Here is a 27,739-nt window from a genome sequence, read left to right on the forward strand (position 1 = left end):
ATATATATATATATATATATATATGTGTGTGTGTGTGTGTGTATATATATATATATATATATATGTATACACACACACACACATATATATATATACACATACACTCACACACACATATACACAAGCATATATGTATACATATACACACACGCATATATGAATATATATGTGTGTCTGTGTGTGTGTGAAAATACAAAAAACTGAGGTGCAAAGGGACTCGGGAGTCCTTGTGCAGGAGTCCCCAAAAGTTAATTTGCAGGTTGAGTCTGTAGTAAGGAAGGCAAATGAGGCTCTGTAAGGCCCTGGTGAGACCCCACGTGGAGTACCGTGGGCAGTTTTGGTCTCCTTATTTAAGAAAGGATGTGCTGACGTTGGACAGGGTACAGAGAAGATTCACTAGAATGATTCCGGGAATGAGAGGGTTAACATATGAGGAACGTTTGTCCGCTCTTGGACTGCATTCCTTGGAGTTTAGAAGAATGAGGGGAGACCTCATAGAAACATTTCGAATGTTGAAAGGCATGGACAGAGTGGATGTGGCAAAGTTGTTTCCCATGATGGGGGAGTCTTTATGTATATTTAAGTCAGAGGTTGCGGATTCTTGATTGGTCAGGGCATGAAGGGATACGATGAGAAGGCAGGAGATTGGAGCTGAGAGGAAAATTGGATCAGCTGTGATGAAATGGTGGAGCAGACTTGATGGGCCAGATGCCCTAATTCTGCTCCTGTTTCTTAAGGTTTAGAAATATGCAATATGTTTGATGTATATTTTAGTACACAGAAAAATAACAGTACTTCAGAAATGTTGAACTGCTTGGTAACTCAGTCGCTGAATTAAGAGCAGCTTCACCTACCTGTGCCTCCAATTCTTTCTCGTTCATTTCTCTGTGCTTCACCACAAGCACTGCGTTGGTGTTAGACTGAACCCCATGACCACCCTTTGCACGGCGCTTGCTCAAACGCACTCTGTGAAGATGGACGACGCAGTCAGTTATCTGGAAGCTGCAGCTATCAGGTAACTTACATAAACAATGCCTCTTAACACAGAAAACCACACTCTGCGGCTTCAGTGAGGAGCAGATGGCAACAATGGATGATGGAAGCGAAAATCTGCAGCCAACTGTGGGACAGGTTTGAGTGGAATCACACAGAGCTTTTGGCACATTGGCCTTCATAATTCAAAGTACGGAAGATGAGATGTTGTATAAAACGTTGGTGAGGCCTAATTTGGAGTATTGTGTGCAGTTTTGGTCACCTGCCTACAGGAAAGATGTAAATAAGGTTGAAAGAGTACAGAGAACATCTAAAAAGATGTTTCTGGGTCTGGAGGATCTGAGGTATGTGGAAAGATTAGGTTAGGACTTAATTCCTTGGAATGTAGAAGATTGAAAGGAGATTTGATAGAGGTATACAAAATTATGAGGGGTATAGCTAGGGTAAATGCAAGCAGGCTTTTTCCACTGAGGTTGGGTGGGACTACAACAAGAGGTCATGGGTTAAGGGTGAAAGGTGAAAAGTTTATGGGGAACATGAGGGGAAACTTCTTCACTCAGGGGGTTGTGATAGTATGGAACAAGCCACCAGCACAAGAGGTGCATGTGAGCTTGATTTCACCGCTTAAGAGAAGTTTGGATAGGATTGGGATAAGGAAGGCTATGGTCCCAGTGCAGGTCAATGGGAGTAGGCAGCTCAAATGGCTCAGTATGGACTAGATGGGCCAAAGGACCTGTTTTCATTGCTGTACGTTTCTGTGACTCTATGACATAAAAAGAGGTAGGTCATTTAGCAAACGCCATGGGGTAAGAATTAAATAGAAGAGTGGATAGCAGTACTTAAGGTGAATACTTTACAGCCAGTAATATTAGAAGGGCTGCAGTTTAAGATTCAAGATTTCTTAACATCATTTCCAGTACATAATGTAAAGGAGAATAAAATAATTGTTATTTCAGATCTGATGCAGCAGAAAATAATTAAAAAAATACACATTAAATATAAATACTTGATATCTTATGTACATAGAAATTGATGTATGTACATAAAGTGATTCTAGGTACTGGAGTTTCTTTTCACAAGGTGACTGACAGGAAATGATAAAAGTATTGGTGGTTGTGGGTGTGGTAAGGTGGGTTAGTGGGTGGACGTGTTGATCAGCCTTACTGTATGCTGAAAGTAACTGTTTTTGAGTCTGGTGGTCCTGGCGTGGATGCTACAAAGCCACCACCCCAATAAAAGTGGGACAAACAGTCCTTGAGCAGAGAGGGTGAGATCATTCACAATATCGCTGGCCTTTTTCCAGTAGCCTTCTGTATACTGTGGCTCCTTACGGTTGTTATAGACGTGTGCTTCAAGTAGCCTCTGACAACCAAGCCCAGGCTCCTGGCTTTCATGTGTGGCTACCTAGCCCGGCGGAACCATTTCTACTGACAGGAGAAGGGGCAAAGGCACGTTAATGGTGCCTTAAAGCCAGTCACTCCAGGCAGATGAGGCTTGGCAGCTCATCTAGAAGAAGAACTGTGATCTCAAACCTCTGCTGCGGCTATACCCACTCACGTGGAAAGCCTTGGGAGTATATGCTGAGGGAAAAATCTGGAGTTGGAGTACCCAAGGCAGTCCTATATTGAGTTCAACACTGGCTGGCAACTCCTACGACATTGCTGATGCCAAACTGTATCATCCTCTGCCGTTCAGATGCGGGCTGGGTGGGGGTGGGGGGTGCGTTGCTACATGGGCAACAGCTTGCTCTCCATATTGTACTGCCCAGGCTAGGACAGCTAGGGCTCAACATCCATGATCGACCCTGACCGATGCAGGCCTCATTCTACATATTGGGACGAAATAATGTTTGTGGAGATGAAGTAATTGGCTGTCAGAGCAGCAGAATAGTTTAGGACACAGGATAAAATTGCCAGAGACAAGAATCTCCATAATTTAAATCTGCTTGAGAAATGAGTGAACCAGTTACTATTTGGGGGTTTTGAGGAGGTACAGGTGAAAAGAAGGCACGAGATAAATTAATTAAACTCTAAGGAGTTCCCAACTACTACCTTCTATCAGCTAACACTGTGCCCACCTGGTCTCCAGCTCATTGTAGTAGACGCCATCTCCATCACGGAAAATGAAAAAATAGTTTTCCTCATATCCTTTGCTGGCTTTGTTCTTCACGTTCCAATTATATTCTCGAGATATTTTGTATTCATATCTGAAAAAAGAAATTCGTTGGACCTTGGACATAAAACTGGGTTAGTACATATACTGAGTGGAATTCAGCACTGTCTCATATTCAGTATCCAAATACTTGTACAGAGACACACTTAAATTTAGAAACCATGCCCATTATTTTACTGATAAATTATTGATTGATTGATTGGGTATACTGCAGAATAGGCCCTTCCAACCCTTCAAGCCATACTGCCCAGTAATCCCCGATTCAATCCTAGACTTATCACAAGACATTTTACAATGACCAATTAACCTACCAACTGATATGCCTTTGGACTCTGGGAAGAAACCAGAGCACCTGGAGGAAACCCAAGCTTCATGTGGAGAACATACGCACGCCTTACAGGTAGTGGAAGGAATTAAACCCAGGTCGTCTGTACTCTAAAGTGTTGTGCTGACCCCTGCGCTACTTGTGACCTACTTGGGCAGGTTGGCCGGAGCAATGTGAATGGAACATTACTCTCTATCTACTCAGTGATGGACCATGCTGGGAACACAGTAAACAGACATGCTAAAGCCTTCTGATATAGTTAGCCCCATCTCTCCCGCAGTGTTCATTTTCAGAATTTATTGCACAGTCAGATATGAAGCTTTACTCCAAATTCTGGCATGGTGAACTAATTGCGAACTTACATATCGTCAGGCATGTAATCAATACACTCCTCGCTGTCTCGCTTCCGCTTCCTTGTGGTTTCTTCACTGGGTAGGAAGTAAGCAACAAACTGGTTTCCCTCCTCATCCATCATGCCCCTGAGTGGAAAGAAATGGTCAGTTTTGAAAGATGGTCATTTTTGAATGGATCCCCATCCTGGACTTCCAAGATTTGACATCAAAGTGTTTAACAGTTTCATTGCATTCAACAACCGTGCACTCAATGTCAGTAAGACCAAAGAACTGATCGTGGACTTCAAGAAGGGTGAGACAAGGGAACACACACCAGTCCTCAAAAGGGGATCAGAATGAGCAAGTTCAAGTTCCTGAGTGTCAATATCTCTGAGAACCTAACCTGGCTGCAACATATCGATGCAGCTATAGAGGAGGCAAGACAGCGGCTATATTTCATTTGGAGCTTGAGGAGATTTGGTTTGTCAACTAAAGCTTCTATAAATGTACCGTGGAGAGCATTCCGACTAGCTGCATCATCGTCCGGTATGGTAGGGGCTACCGCACAAGATTGAAATAAGTTGCAGGAACTTGTAAAATCCAGCCTCTGCAGTATCTAAGACACCTTCAAGGAGTGGTGCCCCAAGAAGGTGGTGTCCATCATTAAGTACCCCCACCACCCAGGACATGCCATCTTCACACTGTTACTGTCAGGAAGGAGGTACAGAAGCCTGAAGGCACACACTCAGTGATTCAGGAATAGCTTCTTCCCCTCTGCCATCTGATTTCTGAATGGGCATTGAACCCATAAACACTACCTCACACTTAATGTCACTCAGTTGTTTTTCTCTATATTTATTTATCATGTATTTCAGTGCATTGGTGTCAAAATGGTTGTTGTAATGTGTCAAATGTGGTAGTGTAGTGTGTTGTGCTTGTCACTCTCACTTGCAACTTCCACCACTGGCTAGCAGTCCTGCAAAAAGCAGAGCTGAATGTCACTCAGTTGTTTTTATTTATCCTGTATTTCATTATACTGCTGCTGCAAAGTTGACAAGTTTTGTGACATGTGCTGGTGATATTAAATCCGATTCTGATTTTGATTCAAAACCTCTGCTCCGGTTTCTAATCCTGGTAATCCTTCTGTGAGCATTTGCACCTCATCTTTAGTTTTTGGACTGGTCCCATTTTCATCCCCTGCTGCGTGCACCAGCACCCCGTTGGCACTTAACTCCTTATGCCTTCCACGCTATTAGAGTTCTCTCCAGTTCTCCCTCCCTCTAACCCACACCCGCACTTGTCTTGCCTCAGTATTTGTTTAATACTAATAGGGCTATGAATCCTGATATAGGGTCTCAACCAGACACATCATCTTGCACCTCTCGCCACCACAAATGCTAAATAACTTAGATCCCTTGTGTTTTCTTGTTGCAGATTCTAGCATCTCCAGTCTTTCATCTTCCTGTGCAGTAGCCCCATTGCGAACTAATGCAATTGTATCATTTGCCTGACAAATTATTTGTCAGTTTTGTTGTAATAAACTGAGAATTCTAGAGATTAACCCCAGAAGCTTCCGACATCTTCATCGCACCAGCAGCTTGCCTCACCTGATCATAGCTTGAGACATCATCTCCACAGCCCCTGAACCAGTGACGTCTTTGGGTGCTGGGTCAGAGTCGAATATGACCTGCGCGCATGGGTTGATCCACATCTACGGAAAGAAGGTTAACTGAGTTTTGGAATCATTCCTAATAATCTGAAATAAAGCACGGTTTCTGGCAATGCTTATCTGTAACCACATCACATTCATTCATTTTTGTACTGTGTAGTATGATGTAGGCAATCATGGTGTTTACCATGATTGTTCTTGGCAAATTTTTTTGACATTTTTGCCATTACCGACTTTTGGGCAGCGTCTTTACAAGATGGGCGACCCCAGCCATTATCAATACTCTTCAGAGATCATCTGCCTGGTGTCAGTGGTCGCATAACCCAGGGGTCCCCAACCTCCTTTTTTGCACCACGGACTGGTTTAATATTGACAATATTCTTGTGGACCGGCGGGGGGGGGGGGGGGGGGGGGCGGATGTTCAAGTAGGATTGCCAACTTTCTCACTCCCAAATAAGGGACAAAAGTAGCAGTCAAATACGGGACATTTGTGTTTACCCCGAGAAAGACTACCATGACCATGAAGCCTTGTGCGGGCACCTGTGTGCGCACACGTGTACTGCCGATTTTTTCCTACAAATCGGTTTTGGCTTAATCTTCTGAATTCTGTTAAGTGAAACTACACTGTACATACATTATTTCTACTTTATATAGGCTGTGTACAGACATCACACCCTGCAAAAACTCATTTCAGGGAGGTAGCACCATCAATTTGCGGGAGACTCCCAGAACTTCCGGGACAGGTGCGATGTCTGCAATAGAGTAGCTCCTTAGCAGCTGGCTAGCTAGTTTAAATAACGTTAGCTATGCTAATGAACGAATGACACCTGCTAAACTCACCTCAACATGTCTTTTACAGTCTTAACCCACCATGGGCAATAGAAAAGTCACTGTTGCAAACAGTGCAGCGAGCAACACTGTCATTATTTTTGACCTCTATTAGGCAGGGGTACACTTTAGGGTAGTCTGGGGTGACGTACGTTTTATATTTTCTTTTTTCTCTCTCTCTCTCTCTCTCACACACACACACACACACACACACACAAATTGATTTCCGTGATATTGTATATAATTTGCGGCCATCAGGGAGCCACTACTAATATGCAGGAGACTCCCGGAACTTCCGGGAGAGGTGGGATGTCCGTGTGTATTTATCATATCATTCCTGCTTTTACTATATGTTAGTGTTATTTTAGGTTTTATGTATTATTTGGTATGATTTGGTAGGTTATTTCAAGTTCAACAGTGCGTGACAGGGAATGAGGAAAGGTGCAGCTGACTCACATCGTTTCATATCGCCAAATCATATCGTTTCCTCGCAGCCCGGTAGCATGTGCTTTGTGGCCCAGTGGTTGGGGACCACTGGCATAACCCTTGTGATATGCACCAGCTGCTCATATGACCATCCACCACCTGCTCCCATGGCTTCAAGCGACCCTGGTCAGTGGGGGGCTAAGCAGGTGCTACACCTTGCCCAAGGGTGACCTGCAGGCTAGCGGAGGGAAGGAGCGCCTTACACCTCCTTTGGTAGGGAAGTTTCTCCACCCTGCCATCCAGGTAATCACAAAGTGATGAAAATGCATGGGAAATATCTCCAGCCTACTAAGACCAGCCGAACATCAAACACCCATTTACACCTGTCCTACATTAATTTCATTTTATTCTCCTCGTTCCCAACAGGTTAAACCAATTCAGGAGACAATATGCAGATACTGGAAACCCAAAGCAACACACACACAAAATGCTGGAGGAACTCAGCAGGACAGGCAGCAACAGTGGAAATGAGTAAACAGGCGACGGTTTGAGGGCTGAAGGGGCTCAGGCCAAAACGTCAACTGTTTGTCCAATTCCATAGATGCTGCCTGACCTGCTGAGTTCCTCCAGCATTTTATGTGTAGGTTAAATCAATTACTTACATACTAGGAGCTACTTACTGTACATTAATCAATCAACCCATGCATCTTTAAGATGTGGGAGGAAACCTAAGTACACAGGGGAATCCCAAATGGAGATAATCTGCAAACTTCATATGACGGCATAGGGAAAGACTGAATAGGATAGCACTATTTTTTTCCCTGAAGTGTAGTAGAAAGAGGGAAGGTTTGATAGAGGTACATAAAATCATGAAGGATACAGACAGGGTGGGGTGGCGGGGTGGAGAAACGTCTCTAAGAAAACCTTTAAGGAAACCATGCTAATGGACCTATTGTATCATGTTCTCCAAGTACCCCAAAAGCTCATCCTTAATACCGGATTCCAACCACCGAAGTCAGGTTAAGTGGCCTAAAATTTCCTTACTTCTGCCTCCCTCCCTTCTTAAAGAGTGGAGATCTTCTATTTTAAGATGGCGCTGTTGAAAAATTAATGACTTACTGACAGAAAACAAAACTACTAACTACTTTAATAGTCACAGTTTTTCTGGAAAATAATCACCACTATCAAAAGCCTGTAACTTCCCTTTTGGATTTTGAACCGCTTCTATGACCAGGCATGTTTGCAGTGTGAACTGAAGACTGAAAGGTGCACGCTGTAGCGGACTCGAGCTGATTTGAAGTGGTGGATCCAAGGTGAGGCAAGCCGAGGTGGTGGAGCCCAGGCGCTAGAGTGAAGAGTGAGCTGATGTATGACCGATTTAAGCACTAGGACAGAATAGAAAGGTTGGGTATATGCCAAATTGAGGCAGTGGGGCCCAGGCTCAAAAACATATCTAAGCAGCAGGGCCCTGGTCTGGGAGCAATGAGCAAGTCGAGGTTTGGCTAGTTTACATGCAGGGACAGATTGAAAAGATCAGGGTGTCGGGGCCAGAGGTGAAGAACGGGCCGGTGTTCAGCTCACTTCAGCTCTCTGTGATGAACTGAGGGTGTGGCCTGTAACTAACAGGATCCTGGACAGGCTGCAATGATGACCGGCTTTGTGGCCACGGACTCACTTTTGTGAACTTTAGTTCTGAATGCTATTTGTTTACTTTTTATTGTTTGCACGATTTGTGCTTTTGTTTTTGCACACTGGGTGCTTGACGGTCTTAGATTTTTTTGATGGGCCCTATTGGGTTTCTTTGTATTGTGGTTGCCGGCAAGGAGATGAATCTCAAGGTTGTATATAGTATACATAATAGAATAAATGTACTTTGAACCTTGAATGACATTTACACCTTTCCAGTCCTTCTAACCATTTTAGAATTGAGTGTTTCTTGAACGATGATTACTAATGCCTCCACAATAACTTCAGGTACCTCTTTCAGAACCCTAGGATGTAGTCCATCTGATCCAGGTGACTTAGATATGGCCCTTGTGGCTAAAGGGATCAGGGGGTATGGAGGGAAGGCTGGTGCAGGGTTCTGAGTTGGATGATCAGCCATGATCATACTGAATGGCGGTGCAGGCTTAAAGGGCCGAATGGCCTACTCCTGCACCTATTTTCTATGTTTCTATCTACCTCCAGACCTTTCATCTTCCCAAGCACCTGCTCCCTAGTAATAGCAGTAACATTCACTTCTGCCTCCTGACGCTCTTGAATTTCTGGCACACTGCTAGTGTCTTTCACAATGAAGACTGATGCAAAACATTTAAGTTTGTCTACCATTTCTTTGCCCCCCGTTACTACCTCTCCAGCAGAATTTTCAAGCAATCTGATATCCACTCTCGCCTCTCTTTTACTCTTTATATATTTGAAAAAAATGTTGGTATCCTCTTTTATATTATTAGCTAGCACACTTTTATAGGTCATCTTTTCTCTGTTAATGGCTTTTTAGTTGCCTTCTGTTGATTTTTAAAAGCACGCCAATCCTGCATCTTCCCACTATTTTTTTGTTATATTGTCTGTCCTCTCTTGCTTTTATGCTGTCTTTCTCGTTAGCCAGATGCCTCATCCTCCTTTTAGAAAACTTCTTCATTTTTGATATGTATATATCCAAAAAGAGAAATAATGTATGAGATCATGAAAAGGCAACGCAAATTCATTGGACATGCGATTAGGAAAGAGGAGTTAGAATGCACGGTAATTATGGGAAAGATTGAAGGGAAGAAAGTAAGAGGAAGACAAAGACAAACGATGATGGAGACAGCAGCTAGAGAACTTGAAATGAATACCAATAAAATGATCCACTTGACCCGAAACAGGAGTGTGTGGGCTATGGTGGTCAAAGCTCAAACTGGGCATGGCACCTGATGATGATGATATATCCTGTGCCTTCTGTATTGGTCCCAGAAACTCCAGCATTTGCTGCTCTGACATCATCCCTGCTGGTGTCCCCTTCCAAACAATTTTGGCCAGCTCCTCTCTCATGCCTCTGTAATTTCCTTTACTCCACTGTAATACTGATACATCTAACTTTTCATCTCCCTTTCAAACGGCAGGGTGAATTCTATCACATATGGTAACTGCTTCCTCAGGGCTCCTTTACCTTAAGCTCCCTAATCAAATTTGGTTCATTAACACCTAGTCCAGAATTGCCTTTCCCCTACAAGCTGCTCTAGAAAACTGTCTCCAAGGCATTCTACAAAACCCCTCTCTAGGGATCCAGCACTAACCTGATTTTTCCAATCTATCTGCATATTGAAATCCCCCATTACCATTTTAACATTGCCCTTATTACATGCCTTTTCTATCTCCTGTTGTAATTGTAGCCTATTTGGAGGCCTGTCTACAACTCCCATCAGGGTCTTTTAACCCTTGCAAATTCTTAACTCTGCCCACAAGGATCTTATATTTTCCAATGGGGTTAGAGACCCCATCACACAGGGCATGTGCTCTTCTTATTATTACCAGTAAAGTGGTACAGGAGCCTGAAGACACAACATTTGAGGAACAGCTTCTTCCCCTCCACCATCAGATTTCTGAATGGATAATGAACCAACCCTTGAACACTACCTCCTACTTTTGTCTTCTTTATACTACTTATTTAATTTTTAAAATACATTTCCTATTGTAATTTATGGTTTTCTTATGTGTATTGCACTGCTGCCGCTAAACAGCAAGTTTCATGAACATGATTCGGATTCTAGTCAGTTCCAACTGCACATCCATCTCCTTCAGATTTCAACCGCTATGCCGCCAATCCCAATAAAAAAAAAAATAAATAAAGGCATCCGTTAGTCTTGCGAGACAATGGATCTGTGCCTGGAAAGTCTTCACTCTCCAGGGCGCAGGCCTGGGCAAGGTTGTATGGAAGACCGGCAGTTGCCCATGCTGCAAGTCTCCCCTCTCCATGACACCAATGTTGTCCAAGGGAAGGGCACTAGGACCCATACAGCTTGGCACCAGTGTCGTCGCAGAGCAATGTGTGATTAAGTGCCTTGCTCAAGGACACAACACGTTCCCTCGGCTGGGGCTCGAATTCACGACCTTCAGGTTGCCAGTCCAATGCCTTAACCACTTGGCCACATGCCCACACAATCCCAGTAACTGCACTTAATATCGGTACTGTTCACAACTTGCACATTCCAGTTGAGAGCACTGGGTTTACTTCTGCATTCCTTATATCCCAATGCAGCTCCTTAAGGCTGTTATAGCTGGGGGAGGTAGTAGAGATAAGCTCCCACTAATAAATGCTCCCAATGGCGCGTGCCTCAAATAGTCTCTGACAACCAAGTCCAGCTCCTGGCCTTCACATGCGGCTCAGCTACCAAGCCTGGCGGAACTGCTTCTACTGACAGGAGTAAAAGGGCAAGGGCAGCTCACTGGTGCCTTAAAACCAGCCACTTCAGGCAGATGGGGCTCATCAGCTGTGGTTGGCAGCTCATCTAAAAGGAAAATTCCAATCTCAGACCTCAGTTGCCTTGCAATCATTCATGGGGAAGGCTTCGGGAGTAAACCCCGAGGAAAATTCCTGGAGCTGGAGCCCCTACCACAATCCTACGTTGAGCTCAATGCTGACTGGCAACTTTTCCGACGCCGCCTGTGCCGGACGGCATGGAAAGGGGGAGACTACTACATAGGCAACAGCTTGTTCTCCATATCATACGAATTAGCGCACCAACCGATACGTCTTTGGACTGTGGGAGGGAACTGGAGCACCCAGAGGAAACTCATGCGGCCACGGGGAGAACGTACAATCTCCTTACAGACAGCAGCAGGAATTGAACCCGGTACCCGGGTTGCTGGTAACTGTAAAGCGTTATACATCCCAGCATCACTTTATAGACATACAATCAATCAATGTATATTTATCTTGTTGTATTTATTGTGTAATTTATTATTTTTATTCTGTTCTTTATCCTTTGTGTGTTTTTTTGTGCTGCATCAGATACTGAGAAACAATTATTTCGTTCTCCTTACAGTTGTGTACAGGAAATAACACTAACCAATTTTGAACCTTGAATATTATAATGATCCCATTTAGAGATATTTTTACTCATCACTGGAATTGCACCCTGACGCTCAGCAAGCGCCAGTGCACCTCCTCCCCATTCTGGCTCTCAGCCACAAGCCTCTGCTCGAGCCAAAGTGCACAAGGTCACAAATCCACACCTCACGGTGAGAGAATCACGTCTGAAGGCCACACATCATCTGCTAGAAAGTATATCCAAAGGTTTTACCTTAAAATCAGGGAACACAGGCATAACTTCCACAGGGACGACCCGAGGCTTACTGTAATGATGAGTGACCTAGGGAACAGAGTGAGACACCAGAGTCATACAAGCCATCGCACAGGAACAGAAGAGGTTAACCAAACTTCAATTATGTTTAGCTTCAAGGGAGAGGTTGAATTGTTTTCTCTGGAGCACAGGAAGCTGAGAGTTGACCCAAGGGAAGTATATAAAACTATAAAAGGCACTGCCTGGGTAGATAAGACTCTTTCTTACTGCCATCATGGAAACATTAAAATCTGGGGGTCCTAAACTGGGTCCACGGACCCCTTGGTTAATAGTAAGAGTCCATGGCACACAAAAGTTTGGGAACCCCTGTGTACTACAGGGCATAGTTTCAAGCTGAACGGTGGGGGGGGGGGGGTGGAGGAGTTTAAAGTTAAAGGAGATTTATAATTATTTATTGAGATACAGTTGCGGAAGAGGCCCCTCCGACGCTTCAAGCCGTACTGCCTAGCCATCCCCCAATTTAATCCTCACCTAATCAGGGAACGATTTACAATGACCAATTAACCTACCAACTGGTACATCATCGAACCGTGGGTGGAAACTGGAGCACCAGGAGGAAACCCATGTGGCCACGGGGAGAACAGTCAGCGGTGGCAATTGAAATGGGTCACTAGTACTGTAAAGCTTCCTTATAACCAGTCTTTATTAAAAACACAGAGAATGGCAGATATGCACGTACCTGGAACACACTATGGATAAAATAGATAGATTTAGACAGGCGCACCAACAGGAAGGGAATGGAGGAATACAGACCATGTGCAGACAGGTGGGATTAAACTAAAATGCCATCGTCGTCAACACAGACATCGTGGACCAGAAAGCCTGTTCCATGCTCTAATGTACCAATGCTACTGAGGGGGAAGGGAGCAGCAAATTGAAATTGGAATGGCAACAGATGATAGCTTCACTGCATATTGTTGACCTAAGGTTCCTTTCCTGCTGCAAAATTGTAATTTGTTTTGATAACACCTCTAAAAAAAAAGGGATGGGAGGTATAATAATGAACATAGACCGGGGGGTGGGGGGGGAGAGAATCATTCACCCCTCCCCCTCTCCCAATTTCACCTATCACCTACTACCTTGTACTTCTTTCTCCCCTCCCGCCACCTTCTAATGCTGATTTCTCCCCTTCCCCTCCAGCCCTCCAGCCCTGCTGAGGGGATCTCAGCCTGAAACATCAACTGTTTACTTTCCTCCATAGATGCTGCCTGGCCTGCTGAGTTCCTCCGGCATTTTGTGTGTGTGTTGCTTTGATTTCCAGCGCCTGCAGATTTTCTCGTTTGTGACAGGCCAAGGATGTTAATTTTGCACACCAATAATATTTTTTGGGCATACATTTAGGAATTAGGTGCCAGTTTGGATACGGACACTGCCGGATCTCTGGAGCTGTTGTCGGACAGGAGTCCTACAGTTACGGATCACCTTGAAATTCCACCATAATTAGCATCAGTGAAGAGACTCTTGATTGTTCTCAGAAAAGAACAAATACACAGCATCACCAGGACACTTGTGATGACAGAATGTGATCGGAAAGAGCACAGAAGGCTCAACAACCCACTTAAGTCCACGACATGTGCCTCGGTGCTGTCAAGACCATCTACTTAACACCCAAAGTTCTCCCTGTCTGATAGTACATAAACTTATCAAGGGCAGAAGTAGCAGGCACCTGCTGGAAGGAACGGACTGGAAATATCTTCAACCGCAACTCCGTCCCCGCTGTCAGTGATACTGAATCTATCAGACTCATTTTCCTTGAAGCAGATGGTACCAGTGAACAGCGCTACCAAGGACAACATCCTCAAGACCATTTACGAAGCTACTCCTTTCATTTCTTTTGTGTCTTCCTTTTATTTCAAATTTAGATCTGCTATTGTTGGAGTCTGCCAGTGTGTTTTCAGTCTGACCGTGCGACCTGGCGCTCTGCGGTCTCTGAGAGGGTTCCACGAGGCCGCGAGCAAAGTGCGTGGCATGAAGGCCAGGAAGCCAGGAGACAGGGCACGGACTCGTGATTGACTCCATCTCTCACCAAGGAAGACTGAAATCGTTGAGGCGAGTGCAGAGGGCAAGAGAGTGTTCAGCACTGTCTACCAGCCTATCGCTGGCTGCCGCCGGAGGAAGGTGTCTGCGTGTGACTGTCTTTCTCTCTCTCTCTCTCTCCTTCTTGCTCACTGCTCCCGAGGAAGGTCCTTGTGTTTGAATGATCTCTCCCTCCCATAATGCTGTCGGATGATTGTGCCGGAGCAAGGTTTAATGGACGTGGTTTGTGGATTGTGGACTCTGATTCACATCATGATGTGTTTCTAGATTTTCTGGTCGGTCCTTTTTTTTTTGGTGCTAGTTTGGGCAATTTTGAACCAGATAAGGAACACTGTGCTGAACTAAAATATGTGTAGCAGTATAGGAGCAGGGATGTGATGTTGAGGCTCTATAAGGTGCTGGTGAGACCTCACTTGGAGTACCGTGGGCAGTTTTGGTCTCCTTATTTAAGAAAGGATGTGCTGACGTTGAAGAGGGTACAGAGAAGATTCACTAGAATTTGATTCCGGGAATGAGAGGGTTAACATATGAGGAACGTTTGTCTGCTTTTGGACTGTATTCCTTGGAGTTTAGAAGAATGAGGGGAGACCTCATAGAAACATTTCAAATGTTGAAAGGCGTGGACAGAGTGGATGTGGCAAAGTTGTTTCCCATGATGGGGGAGTCTAGTACGAGAGGGCATGACTTAAGGATTGAAAGGCGTCCATTCAGAACAGAAATGCGAAGAAATTTTTTTAGTCAGAGGGTGGTGAATCTATGGAATTTGTTGCCACGGGCAGCAGTGGAGGCCAAGTCATTGGGTGTATTTAAGGCAAAGATTGACAGATATCTGAGTAGCCAGGGCATCAAAGGTTATGGTGAGAAAGCGGGGGAGTAGGACTAAATGGGAGAATGGATCAGCTCATGATAAAATGGCGGAGCAGACTCGATAGGCTGAATGGCTGACTTCTGCTCCTTTGTCTTATGGTCTTATGTCTCTTGATTTTTTGTTTTGTTTTATATTCTGTGTTTTTCCTTGTCTTTGTTGTTGCTGTATGTGCGATTTGTTGGTTTCGTGCTGATTGCAGGAAGACGAGTCTCAGGGTTGTATGCCGCATACATACTTTGATAATAATTGTACTTTGAATCCTTCTGAATGCACATCACATACACTAAAGGTTAACTCTTGAACTTGACCTTCAATCTACTTCAGTGTAGCCCTTGCACTTTATCCACCTGCCAAACACCTGTAACTGCAACACGAGCATCTCAATCTAATTTTCTTTTGATTATCCTGGTGTGGCATTATCCGTCTGGATAACGTGCAAAACAAAAGCTTTTCACTGTTTCTCAGTACACACAATAACAAGAAACCAATACCAATATCTCACCAACACCCATTTGGTCCAGTCTTATCATCACTCCTGACAAACAAGATTGAACAAATCATAAACACGAGGAAGTCCGCACGTGCTGGAAATCCAGAACAACACACACAAAATGCTGGAGGAACTCAGCAGGCCAAGCAGCATCTATGGACATTAATGAACAGTCAACGTTTCCGGCTGAGACCCTTCTTCAGGACTGAGAGGAAAAGGGGAGAATGCCAGAATAAAAAGTTGGAGGGGAGTGGAAGGAGGCCAGCTGGAAGGTGGGAGGTGAAACCACATACGTGGGAAAGGTCAAGGGCTGCAGAAGAAGGAATCTGATAGGAGAGGAGTGGACCACAGAAGAGAGGGAAGGAGGAGAGGAACCTAGGGGAGGTGATAGGCAGGTGAGAAGAGGTAAGAAGCCAGAGTGGAGAATCGAATAAGAGGGACGATGGAGGGGGGAATTTTTTTTTAATGTAAAGACTGGACCAAATGGGCTACAGTAGGACATGGGTTTTGGAGGGAGGTATTAAATGGTATACCATTAAGTAAGGAAGGACTCAGGATATAGGTTGGTAAAGCTCATTAAGATATGATAGAGGTTTTAACACCCCATCACGGATGGGGTGTCCAGTATTCTCTCTCATTCTTCTCTGCAGTGGAGCAGATCTGAATAATTTCCCTACCTCTTTATTCGCATCCATGAAGGTCTTTTCAATTGCTGCTATCTGACTGTCACGATCCTTATAAATCTCCTCCTCTGTAAACTGTTGTTTAACAGATACACCAATCCTGGATTGTGAGAATACAAAGATGATATACCAGTCAGATTTGGGACAATGCAGAAAATAGCATCTGCCTTAAGCACCAAAACAGTAACTAGACATGCTAATTCATATGATAAATCACGTGAATCAGAACTTCAGAACACCTGAATCCACCATTTCACTAATATAATCTACAGTTCCATCAAAATTATAATCTGCATGGTCTGGGATATATCACTATGGATAGAATCCTTAACAGAGGCAAACATTGTAGACAAGTGTCAAGGAAGGCTACATCACTGCCCCATCTCTTGGTCCTCAATGTACTCTGTAGAACTTGTTTAGGGCCCCAGTGATCTCCAGGCCTTCAAAGCTGGGTTTGGCGACTAAGTACAGGGAGCTTTCCCAGTTCTGGTTAGAGAACAGAACAGAGGACTTGGCTTTCACATGGGCCCTGCTGAACTGAGAATCTCAAACTAGTCTTTCCACTTTCCAAGAGCACAATTAGTGCTGACCATTGCTATTTTTAAATTACTTTAATTGTTCTTGGCTCATAGTTAATACCAAGGTGGGTCTGTTTCAAAGCATGAAATTCTCACACACACACACTAAATACCCCTTTCAAATACTAAAGAGTTACAATTGCACAGCAACATTTTACTCACTTGACTTCAGGTTTCTCATTGGAGATCCCGTAGCGATTGAACTCGGTGGAAATGTATTCAGTCTTTCTCATCCATGGCACCACTTTAGCGTGCTGTTGTGACCTGAAACCAGAGATGAGAGAGGGAGAGATGATGGAGAGAGATGATGGAGAGAGATGATGGAGAGGAGATGGAGAGGAGATGGAGGGGAGATGGAGAGGAGATGGAGAGGAGATGGAGAGGAGATGGAGAGGAGATGGAGAGGAGATGGCGAGGAGATGGCGAGGAGATGGCGAGGAGATGGCGAGGAGATGGAGAGGAGATGGAGAGGAGATGGAGAGGAGATGGAGAGGAGATGGAGAGGAGATGGAGAGGAGATGGAGAGGAGATGGAGAGGAGATGGAGAGGAGATGGAGAGAGATGATGGAGAAATGATGGAGAGAGACGGAGAGAGACGGAGAGAGACGGAGGGGAAGGAAAAAAACAAGTCTGGTAAAATTGCAGCTCAATATTTCAGGTCTCAATTTCTACCCAGTAAATATTGCAAACGTCAGTGGTGTAGCGGCATCTGTGAGAGCTCCCGGGTTCGAATCCAGCCGGCTCCTTGCACAAGTTCTACTTGTGCTGGGTTGAGTGTCGAGCTAATGCGTAAAACAGTCAAGCACTAAAGAAATGGAAGGTTGCTGCCTGATGTGCCGAATTGGTGCAGGGATGAACTAAAAATATTGCAAAGGCAGGAAAGAAAAAGGAATTTAGTACAGAATGTAGAGTAGCAGAAACAATTTAGGTGCAGCTGTGTATCAGGAAGAGGTAGAAGACATAGTGGGGAAGCAAAAACAAGAAGATATATAGAGTCATAGAAAAGTGCAGCATAGGACCAGGCCCTTCAGCCCATCTAGTCTGTGCCGATCCATTTAAACAGCCTGGTCCCATTGACCTGTATCCGGAATCAGACTGATACATAGCTGAAGGTAAATCGGGAAATACAGGGGACACTCAGGCAGTATCTATGGACAGAGAAATAGTTAACTTTTCAGGATGATGACCTTCCAGCTGTAGTAGGAGTTGTCTGCAGTTCACCAAGCAGTAGAACAAAGGGCAGAGTACAAATCATGAAATTAACAGCAGTGAGCATGTTACGCACGTAATAATTTAATTTCATAGTTTCTCTTTGCCTCTGGGTTTTTTAGAACTTGTCTCCCAATCCTTTTTTTCTCTCTGATTAAGCATTCTTTCACTCTCCATATGTTTAATGCATATGTTTTCTACTTTGTTTATCCTCATGTTTCCCGATTCACCCCAAATTTTCAGTGCTCAGTACATTATTTCCTTTCAAAGGAAGTATTTTCCTGTGTTTCCTGAACAACATTTCAGATGTTTTCCATTGCTATTCGACATTACTGTTTGCCAGTGCACCTGCTCATTTTAATTTCCTAAATGATATATTCAGTCCATTAATATCGGCTTCTCCCCAGGTGGTGAACCTGGTTTTCATCATTCCTATGCAAAATGCTGGAGGCACTCAGCAAGCCAGGCAGCATCTCTGGACAAGAGTAAACAGTCGATGTTTTGGGCCGAGAGTGTTCATCAGGACTGGAGAAAAAGGATGAGATGTCAGAGTAAGAAGGTGGGGGGAGGCGAGGAAGAAGTACAAGGTGATAGATGATAGGTGACACTAGTACAGGAGGAGCGGTGAAGTAAAAAGCAGAGAAGTCGATTGGCGAAAGAGATAAAGAGCTGGGGAAGGGGGATTTTGATCGGACAGGACAGAAGGCCATGGAAGAAAGGGAAGGGGGAGGACCACCTAAGGGAGGTGATGGGTAGGTGAGGCCATAAAGTGAGAGAGGGAAACAGGAATGGGGAATGTTGTTGGGGGGGGGGGCCATTACAGGAAGTTCGAAAAATCGATGTCCATGCCGTCAGGTTGGAAGCTACCTGGACAGAATATAAGGTGTTGCTCCTCTCACTTTCAGCTTCCACTGCTGGCTAGAAATCTTGCAAAAAGGAGATCTGAATGTGTAAGTCTCCCCAATAGCAAACCTCAAGTAGTGCCTGCTTGCTGCCAACACACAGAAACCGAGCTCTTTTTCGGACTTAGGATGAACTACTGGGGACAAGGTCTGGCCCCTGCACACATAGCGCGCAGGCCCACCAGTGTGTGGACCCGCCCTGGTGCATGTGAACCAGATTCCCAGCTATGGGTAAATAGCCCCACTGCCTTGTGGTAGCCTCAGGAGAGACAAAGGCTACAGTGCGCATGCGCCAGTCGTGCGTGCAGCCTGTGACAGCCGTTCCGACTAGTTTTCTTACTTTCTTAGCTTACGTTATTTTTGTTTTTTTCCCACGGTAACACGTTGAAGCTGCACCCTCTCTAACATGCTGGTGGAGAGAGTTTTATAGGGGTTTTTAGCGCTGGAAATAGTTACATTCGGACACGTCTCATTAGCGGGGCAGCAGTATGGTCACATTATTTATTCCAGGGACCACCTGATTGTGCTTACGCCGGCTGGTTTAGCGAACAGAGTGGTGGACACCCCGGCTGAAATCTGGAGGAAAACACAGAGAGGATGCAGAGGGGGATCAAAAAGGCAAGGAAGGAGGACCGGGTCGAGACAACAGAGACTTATGAAGAAGAGGAGTTATAAGCAGTGTCTTCCCTCTCTCATTATGGGGAAATGTGAGATCGCTGGGTAATAAAATGGACGAGTTGACGGCGCTAGCCAGGAGTCAGAGAACATTTCGGGAGAGCAGTGCTGTGTGTTTTACTGAAACGCGGCTGCACGTGGGCATACCCGACCAAAACGTTTCCATGGAGGGCTTCCAGACTGTTCGGGCTGACCAGAAGGGCACTGAGAGCGGTAAGTGTAAAGGAGGGGGGCTTGCTGTTCTGGTTAACAACAGATGGTGCAATCCTGGTCATACTACGATCAAGGAATGTGTTTGTAGCCTGGATATTGAACTTTTTGCTGTTGGACTCCGGCCATATTCCACCGAGATGCAACACTGGGCGTCATGGAGGTTGTTCCTGCCTGTGGCCATCGAACTTTGCAGCTCCTACCATGGAGGGTCAGACACTCTGAGCCAATGGGCTGATCCTGGACTTACTTCCACCTGGCATAGTTTGCATATTGTTATTTGATTGATTGTGGTTTTGTAATACTATATTTATGCTCCAATCTTGGTTGGTGCAGCTGTAACGAAACCCAGTTTCCCTCAGGATCAATAAAGTATGTCTATGTCTACGTCTATGAGTAAACCTGGACAGCAAATCTGGAGAGGAGCCCCAAAGGCGGCTAGACGTCATTGAACATCCTTCCAGCAGCTCCTGCAGCCAAGCTGGTGCCAAACAGACTGCTTCATAAGCTTTCCTTTGGACTACACTGGTGAGGCCGAGAGGGGGATCTTGATGACTGGGCACATCAGGATCTCCATACCTTACACTGAGGTCTGTGATGATGATCGTCATCACCCATTGTCCTTCAAGTCAGATGGACGCCAACCAATTGTACTGCTGCCATAAAGTTAACAAATTTCATGACTATGCCAGTGATATTAACCCTGATACTGATTCTTTCACCAGGAATTTCTAAAAAAAAAATCACTCTTAGTCCCTCTAATATTTGGATATGGACAGCCAATCACATCCTCCACCCCAATATTACCCTCCTGTCTTCAGTGCAGCAACCCCAAATCACACCCATCCAGAATTCCAGAAAAACCGAGCTCTTTGCCAGAGGTACAGGTCAACGCCAACCACTCGTGGCCAAGAATCACAGAAAGACAACCAATGGCTTTACCTTTTAGAACTAGACGGTGCCTGAATTTCTTCCTCGAGTAATTTCTCATCTGCAATGTCAAGCATTACTAAAGAGAGAAGACAACAAAAAATAAGAGTATGAAGACATCACATCTCTTTACGAGCTACAAGAAAGATTATTGACAATAAGGTATGCAGCAACATCCTTGCACTCAACGTCAGTAAGAACTGTGGACTTCAGAAAGGGTAAGATGAGGGAACACACACCAGTCCTCATAAAAGGGATCAGTAGTGGGAAGAGTGAGCAATTTCAAGTTGCTATGTGTCAATACCGCTGGGGACCTATCCTGAACCCAACATATCGATGCAGTTACATCAAAGGCACTAGCCTCTGTAGTATCCAGGACATCTTCAAGAAGCGATGCCTCAAAAAGGCAGAGTCCACCATTAAGGATTCCCCATCACTCAGGTCATGCCTTCTCATTGTTAGCATCAGGAAGGAGGTATAGAAGCCTGAAGGCACACAATCAACAATTCAGGAATAGCCTCTTCCACTCTCTAATTCCAAAAGGACATTGAACCCATGAATCTTACTACTTTTTTAAAATTTCTATTTCTGCATTACTTAATATATTTACTGTAACTTAGTTTTTTATCTATTATGTATTGCATTGTACTGTTGTCACAAAGACAACAAATTTCACAATATATACCAGTGATTAAACCCAATTCTAATATGGTAAATTGATACACTGTTCTCTCCAACTCTTAGTTTTGATGGTTACACTTTCTCAATTGGTTGTTGTCATATAAACTCAAAGTAGGTGCAAGGATCTAATATGGTTAAGAGTCAAAATACTATATCTTCAAGAACGAAGAGGAGGCCTTTTGTCCGTTTGAGCCTATGATGGCTCTCAAAAAATTCCTCTATCAGTACCAATACCAAACATTTTCCTGTACTCTATTCCATCTCAGCAGACATCCCACCCTGAAAAAACTCATTTCAGGGAGGCAGCACTACCATTTCAGGGAGGTAGCACCCTCGCCCCCCGTAACACCATATCCCACCCCCCCTCCCGATCGACCTCCAAGGTTGTATGTGATACTTTGTTTAGTGATTTTGTCTAATCTGTAAATCAAGTTGGGTATATGCAGCAAATGTGACATTAAAATATGTACTTATATTATATTATCAAGTTTATTCTATTACAACTTTAAGCAAGTCTACAGGGAGTTTGGCCTCATCACATAGGACATCAATAGCTTAGCTCCTTGACAGCTAGCCAGCTAGTTTAAATCAGGGGTCCCTAACGTTTTTTTGCACCGCTGACCGGTTTAATATTGACAATATTCTTGCGGGGACTGGCCCACCCGCGGGGGGGGGGGGGGGGGGAAGAGGGGGGAGTCACTTGTAAGTGGCTAATACACTCAATTTAATTTCTAAAAGGGTTTATCTAATGAATTTAATATTAAACACACCGCGCACATTTTCCTCGCATGAATGTAGTCAAAAGTCAAAAGGGAGATTTCTGCAGGTCCTACGATTGTCACTGGACATTTTAAGCTGCTCAAAGAATAACAGGGGTATTCAAGGAGATGTCAGGGGTAAGTTGTTTTTTTTTTAAAACGCAGAGAGTGGTGAGTGCGTGGAATGGGCTGCCGGCGGCGGTGGTGGTGGAGGCGGATACGATAGGGTCTTTTAAGAGACTCCTGGATGGATACATGGAGCCTAGAAAAATAGAGGGCTATGGGTAAGCCTAGGTAATTTCTAAGGTAAGGACATGTTCGGCACAGCTTTGTGGGCCAAAGGGCCTGTATTGTGTTGAAGGTTTTCTATGTTTCTATGTTTAATACCAGCTTATATGGAGGCAAGTCATATGGCGAATAAGGAAAATTGAGAATACTTGGAGCTGAAACGAAGCAGAACAGCTGTCATATAGCACAGAAATACGTCCTTTGGCCCATCTAGTCTGTGCCAAACTGTTAGTCTCATCGACCTGGATAACTGTCCCTAGTTCTGTTGTCAAGGGAAAGGATGTGACAGGCAACAGACACACACACACAAAGTGCTGGAGGAGCTCAGGGGGTCAGCCAGATGGTTTGGGCCCTAGGATACAGTTGGGATTATTTTCACAGTTTTATCAACAGATGCAGACAGGGCTGGGACTTACCATTGTTGTCGATCCTGTATGTGTCTGGATTGATGAGATCGATCACTACTCCAAGATCTGGCTCCGTTAGCAGCTCATGTTTATGCTGCTTTTCAAGAGAGGTAGCTTTATACTGTACAAATCTGGGAAATCAGGAAAAATATTCAGTGTTATCAGCATTATACATTATAGAACAGTTACCTTAGGATGTTTTCGACAATAAATCCTCTTTTTCCTCCCCATGTCCTTTTCTTTCTATTGCTGCAATTTCACCTCTCCATGAAGAATCTGACCATCTCTTTAGAAGGCTTTTAGAAGGTGAATTTGCATCTACCAACAGAGAAACTTTCAAATTGTCACCATTCCAATCTCTAGATATTGGCCTTTCAGTGATTAGAAGCATATTTTCCTTGCTAGTGTTACCCAGGCCCTTCAAGACTATCTAAACACTTCTATCAAATCTCCTAACCTTCCTGGCTGCAAGAACCCCAGACTCAACACTTAATGCTGGCAGCCTTTCGGGATAATGGTTTGTGCCTTGGTAGTCAATTCTGTGGCTGGTTCAAAAACCCTACTTTGACACTGAGTGAGAGGTTGTTGTGGTGCCACTCAGCCAGATTTTCAATCACTCTCCTATATGCTGATTCAACACCACCTTTGTTTCAGACCACGACAGTGCTGTCGTCAGCAAACTTGAATAAGACTCTGGAGCTGTGCTTGGCCACACAGTCAAAAGAATAAAGTGAGAAGAGCAGGAGGCTAAGCTCATATCCCTGTGGTGCACCTGTACCGATGGTGATTGTGGAAGGGATGTCGCTGCCAATCCAAACTGACTGGGGTGAGCAAGCGAGGAAGTCGAGGATCCAGTTAATCAAGGAGGTATCGAGACCTAGGTCTCAGAGCTTATTGATTAGTTTTGAGGGGATGACAGTAATGAATGCTGAGCTGTAGTCAATGGAGAGCATCCTGACGTGTGCACCTTCTCTGTCCAGATGTTCCAGGGTTGAGTGAAGGGCCAATGAAGTGGTGTCTGCTGCTGACCTGTGGTGACGGTAGGCTAACTGGAGCAAATCCAAGCTGCTCCTCAGGCAGGAGTTGATATGTTTAATCACCAGTGGTCCACGTCCATCTTTCAACCTCACTGAGAATTGTTCTTGCACCGCAAGTAGGTTGTGACCTGGCAGAGTTCATTTCACAGCACATCCTCGGGAATACGGTCACCAGCCGCCCATTGCAGCTGCATCATGAATGCATGCTGACAACATTAGCATGTCCAGAAACACCACCCCAATGACCCTGGCCCACCAGGAGTAGACTCGGATGTGCTTGGGGCACATCTTCAAACTGTTAAGCCTCTTCTCACACCAAAACAGAAAATACCTGAAACACTCTGAAAAAGGGTCTTCTATCCAAAATGGTAATTTAATTTTTCTTTCTGGAGATATTGATTGGTGTTTCCAGCATTCCCTCTCTCTGTTTCAGATCTCCTGCATCTGCACTCTTCCCAGCTTTCAAGACTTTCCTTGCAACTTGCAAATATTGTGCAGCTTCACACATCAAGTCTTTACAATTACCACTGGTTTTAGTTGAGATGCAGCGTGGAATTGGCCCTTCCCGCCCTTTGAGCCACACTGCCCAGCAATCCCGATTTAATTCTAGCCTAATCACAGGACAATTTACAATGAGCAATTAACCTACCAATTGGTACGTTGTTGGACTGTGGGAGGAAACCCACAAGTTCAGAGGGTGAACATAGGAACTCCTTACAGGCAGCAGTACGAATTGCTTGTACTGTAATGCGTTGTGTTGACTACTACTCTACCCTCTCTTGATGTCAGAATCAACAGTGCTTTGCTACGTCTGCAACTATTACGCCCAGACTGAGCAAGAATGTGGACCAATGGCATCAATAGAGAACAACATGCCTCCAGCTTACCATGGCTGCGTTCTGAGCACATTCCTGTACAGCAGTGAGGCCTGGAAATAGTGTGTATTCAGGACACTGACTTGCAGTATGGTGTTCTTCTCAAATTGCTGTTGGCCCTTTTGCTCCACAGCTTCAGAAATACCCATCAAGTGACAGATTACTGTTGCTTGTTGAGCCTAGAAACCTGGAGCTGCCAACAGTCTTCCATACCGCATGAACAATGCCTATCTATACTGGTACAGGCTGTACCCTGAACCACAGCATTTGCTGTCCTCAAATCAATGGTCAAGCTGAACTCTAGGAGAGTAGATACAGTACTATTGGATGTGTGGCTAGGGAATGAAAAAACTACCACGGCATCATTGGCACAGAGATGAAGAAGACCTGGCTCTCATGCAAGGAAGGTTGAAAGGCTTTCGATTGGTTCCAGTGTGTAAATGGACATTAGAAGGCAAGATAGAGCTGACAGAGCAGGCCAGGGTCTATCAGTACCAGAATTCAATCCTCTTTTACCATATTAATGTGAATCTCAGCATTTCGATATTGTCCTGTCATAGCTGGATGCGGTATCCGAAGGAGCTATGAAAGGAAAAGACAACGCTGAGCAGCTATCAGAGGATTTCCAAATTGCTGAGGTCAACAAAAGTAATGTATATAACACCATTTTCTTTGTTCGTACCGCTGTCCATGCAAAAGATGAACTGAAAAGATCACATTGATTCTGAATTTTCTGATCCAAACATCACTCTGGCTTCGTCAAGCACCTCTGCTCCATCTGCCACAAGTGGGACTTTCCGGTGGCCAAGCATTTTAATTCCCACCCCCATTCTGACATGGGAATCCGGAAGATGAGGCCATCATCAGGGTGGAGGAGCAACACTTTATATTCCATCTAGGTAGCCTCCAACCTGATGGCATGAATATTGATTTCTCCTTCTGGTGAACAAATCCCCTGCCCCTCTATTCCCCACTCTGACTTTTCACTTCTTCTCACCCGCCTATCACTTCTCCTGGGTCATTTCCTCCTTCCCTTTCTCCTATGATACACACCCCTCTCATATCAGATTCTTTCTTCTCCAGTCCTTGACCTTTTCTACCCGCCTGGCTTCAACCCATCACCTTCCAGCTACCCTCTTTCCCCTCCCCCACCTTCTTTATTCTGGCATCTTCTCCCTTCCTTCTCAGTCCTTAAGAGGGAAGGGTGTCGGCCCCAAACGTCAACTTTGTACTTTTCTCCATAGATGCTTCCCGACCTTCAGAGTTTTTCCAGCGTTTTGTTTGTATTACTCAGGGATAAATGTGTTAATTGTTAAAGACTACACCCAGCCAAGTCAACATTAACAAATAATTTTCCTGTGCTACTCAGGGGAGCTGTAAAATCTGTCGTTGCTTTTGCTCCTGTACAAGATCATGATCTTTCCATTTCACACATCCCTGGGACACAGTTACCACCCCCTCCCCCCCAACAGCAAGAGTTCAGGTCTTAAACTAAAGTAACACATACAAAGCACTGGAGGAACTCAACAGGTCAGGTAGCACCTATAGTAAGGAATAAAGAGTTGACATTTCGGGGTGTGTTACTCTGGAATTCCAGCATCTGCAGAATCTCCTGTTCAGTTCTTAAGCTGATGACTTTGACGAATTCATTAACTCCTTTGACACCTTCAAAGGTCTGGGCACCATAATCCACAAGTCCTTCTCTGGCAATCTTACAAAGGGTAACATAGTTAGCATATCGCTTTACAGCAAGGACGATCCAGGTGCCTGTAAGGAGTTTGTACCTTCTCCCCGTGACTGTGCAGGTTTCCTCCAAGTGCTCCCATTTCCTCCCACTCTTTGCTGAGTTCTATACACTATTTTGCTAAAAACCTATCAAATTTCTGTTGAAGTCTCTGATTATTCTCCAACATTTCCAAATTTCACTTTCTCTGTAAGTCGTCAAAATTCAAAGTAAAATTAATTACCAGAGTGCATACATGTCACCACATACAATCCTGAGATTCTTCTTTTTTTCCCTGCAGACACACTTTACAAATTTATAGAACAGTATTGCTGAAATTTGGGGTCCACTCCCTCCTGCCATCCTAATTCCAAATCAAACTATGTGCATCAAAATGATTGAAATATAGCTCATTTTATCAATTAGCTCTTAACTGTTAAAAGCTTAACAATTATAAGAACAATGCCATTTCATGGAATGCAGGCACCTCACATTAATTACAAGGCAGCCATTCCATGCACAGCAAGATGACAAAATGGCAAATAATCACCAATTGCTTTGGTGACTAAGGGGGAGTGTTCCCAAGAACACTAAGAGAATTTCTATGCTGACGTTGCACAAGTCGACACTGCCACACATTCTTACCTTACCCAAGGACACGTGGGTTCCTAGGAATACAGGCAGTATCGGTGTCGTTAACAGCCTGAGCATGGTGTGGCCAGGCTGCTGGTCTTGCATTTTTTGTACTTTAATTCTCCTGCACTGAAGACCAGTTCCTCTTTGACTGTTTGAGCACCGTCTGCTTCCACCTCCCCCACCCCACTCCTCACAGTACTTTTTTTAGTATAGCCAACCAGGAGTCTTCACCAGGCTTCTCCAGTTTAAAAACTCAGCGTCTAGTCTCAGATAGTTAGAGCTTTTGCAGTATCCGTTTTACTTGGAGATAACCGGGCAAAACAGGCCTGTCGGACATCGATTACTTTCGAACCCTGGGTTCTTTTGGGAGTTCAGGAAAGAGTGAGAAGCTTTGATTCACTGATTCTTCACAATCGCTTATTTTAAAGTTTAAATAAGCGAAGATACAGAGCATTTGAAACTAAGTGAGGAGCTGACAAGCAAAGCTGAGATGAGAGACTCTGTAGATTCAAGGAAAAGATGGCATCTTTGAAGATCTATCACCTTTATACTTGAGTTAACAGAAATCCCTTAGATGACAGATTCCAATCAACAGCTACACAGTTACGTGAGTAATGTTGAAAATTGAAAAGGTATATGTAACTGCTACACTGCCTTCTACAAGG

The 27,739-nt window shown here is 44.5% G+C and overlaps 1 protein-coding gene across 2 annotated transcripts in view; it reads right to left on the bottom strand.

Annotated features, from left to right (window-relative positions):
• paf1 (PAF1 homolog, Paf1/RNA polymerase II complex component) overlaps positions 1 to 27,739 on the bottom strand; it is a 60,421-nt gene that overhangs the window by 12,990 nt on the left and 19,692 nt on the right. For both annotated transcript variants that reach the window (XM_072271156.1, XM_072271157.1), the window contains 9 exons: positions 22,813 to 22,934; positions 20,682 to 20,748; positions 16,906 to 17,007; positions 16,160 to 16,265; positions 12,028 to 12,096; positions 5,430 to 5,533; positions 3,853 to 3,969; positions 3,071 to 3,199; positions 855 to 966 (listed from right to left, as the gene is read on the bottom strand). In XM_072271156.1, coding sequence (XP_072127257.1) covers positions 855 to 966; positions 3,071 to 3,199; positions 3,853 to 3,969; positions 5,430 to 5,533; positions 12,028 to 12,096; positions 16,160 to 16,265; positions 16,906 to 17,007; positions 20,682 to 20,748; positions 22,813 to 22,934 — 928 coding nt within the window. The remainder of the gene's footprint in view (positions 1 to 854; positions 967 to 3,070; positions 3,200 to 3,852; positions 3,970 to 5,429; positions 5,534 to 12,027; positions 12,097 to 16,159; positions 16,266 to 16,905; positions 17,008 to 20,681; positions 20,749 to 22,812; positions 22,935 to 27,739) is intronic.

Source organism: Mobula birostris, chromosome 10 (genome assembly GCF_030028105.1).
Source record: "Mobula birostris isolate sMobBir1 chromosome 10, sMobBir1.hap1, whole genome shotgun sequence".
Classification (NCBI taxonomy): domain Eukaryota; kingdom Metazoa; phylum Chordata; class Chondrichthyes; order Myliobatiformes; family Myliobatidae; genus Mobula; species Mobula birostris.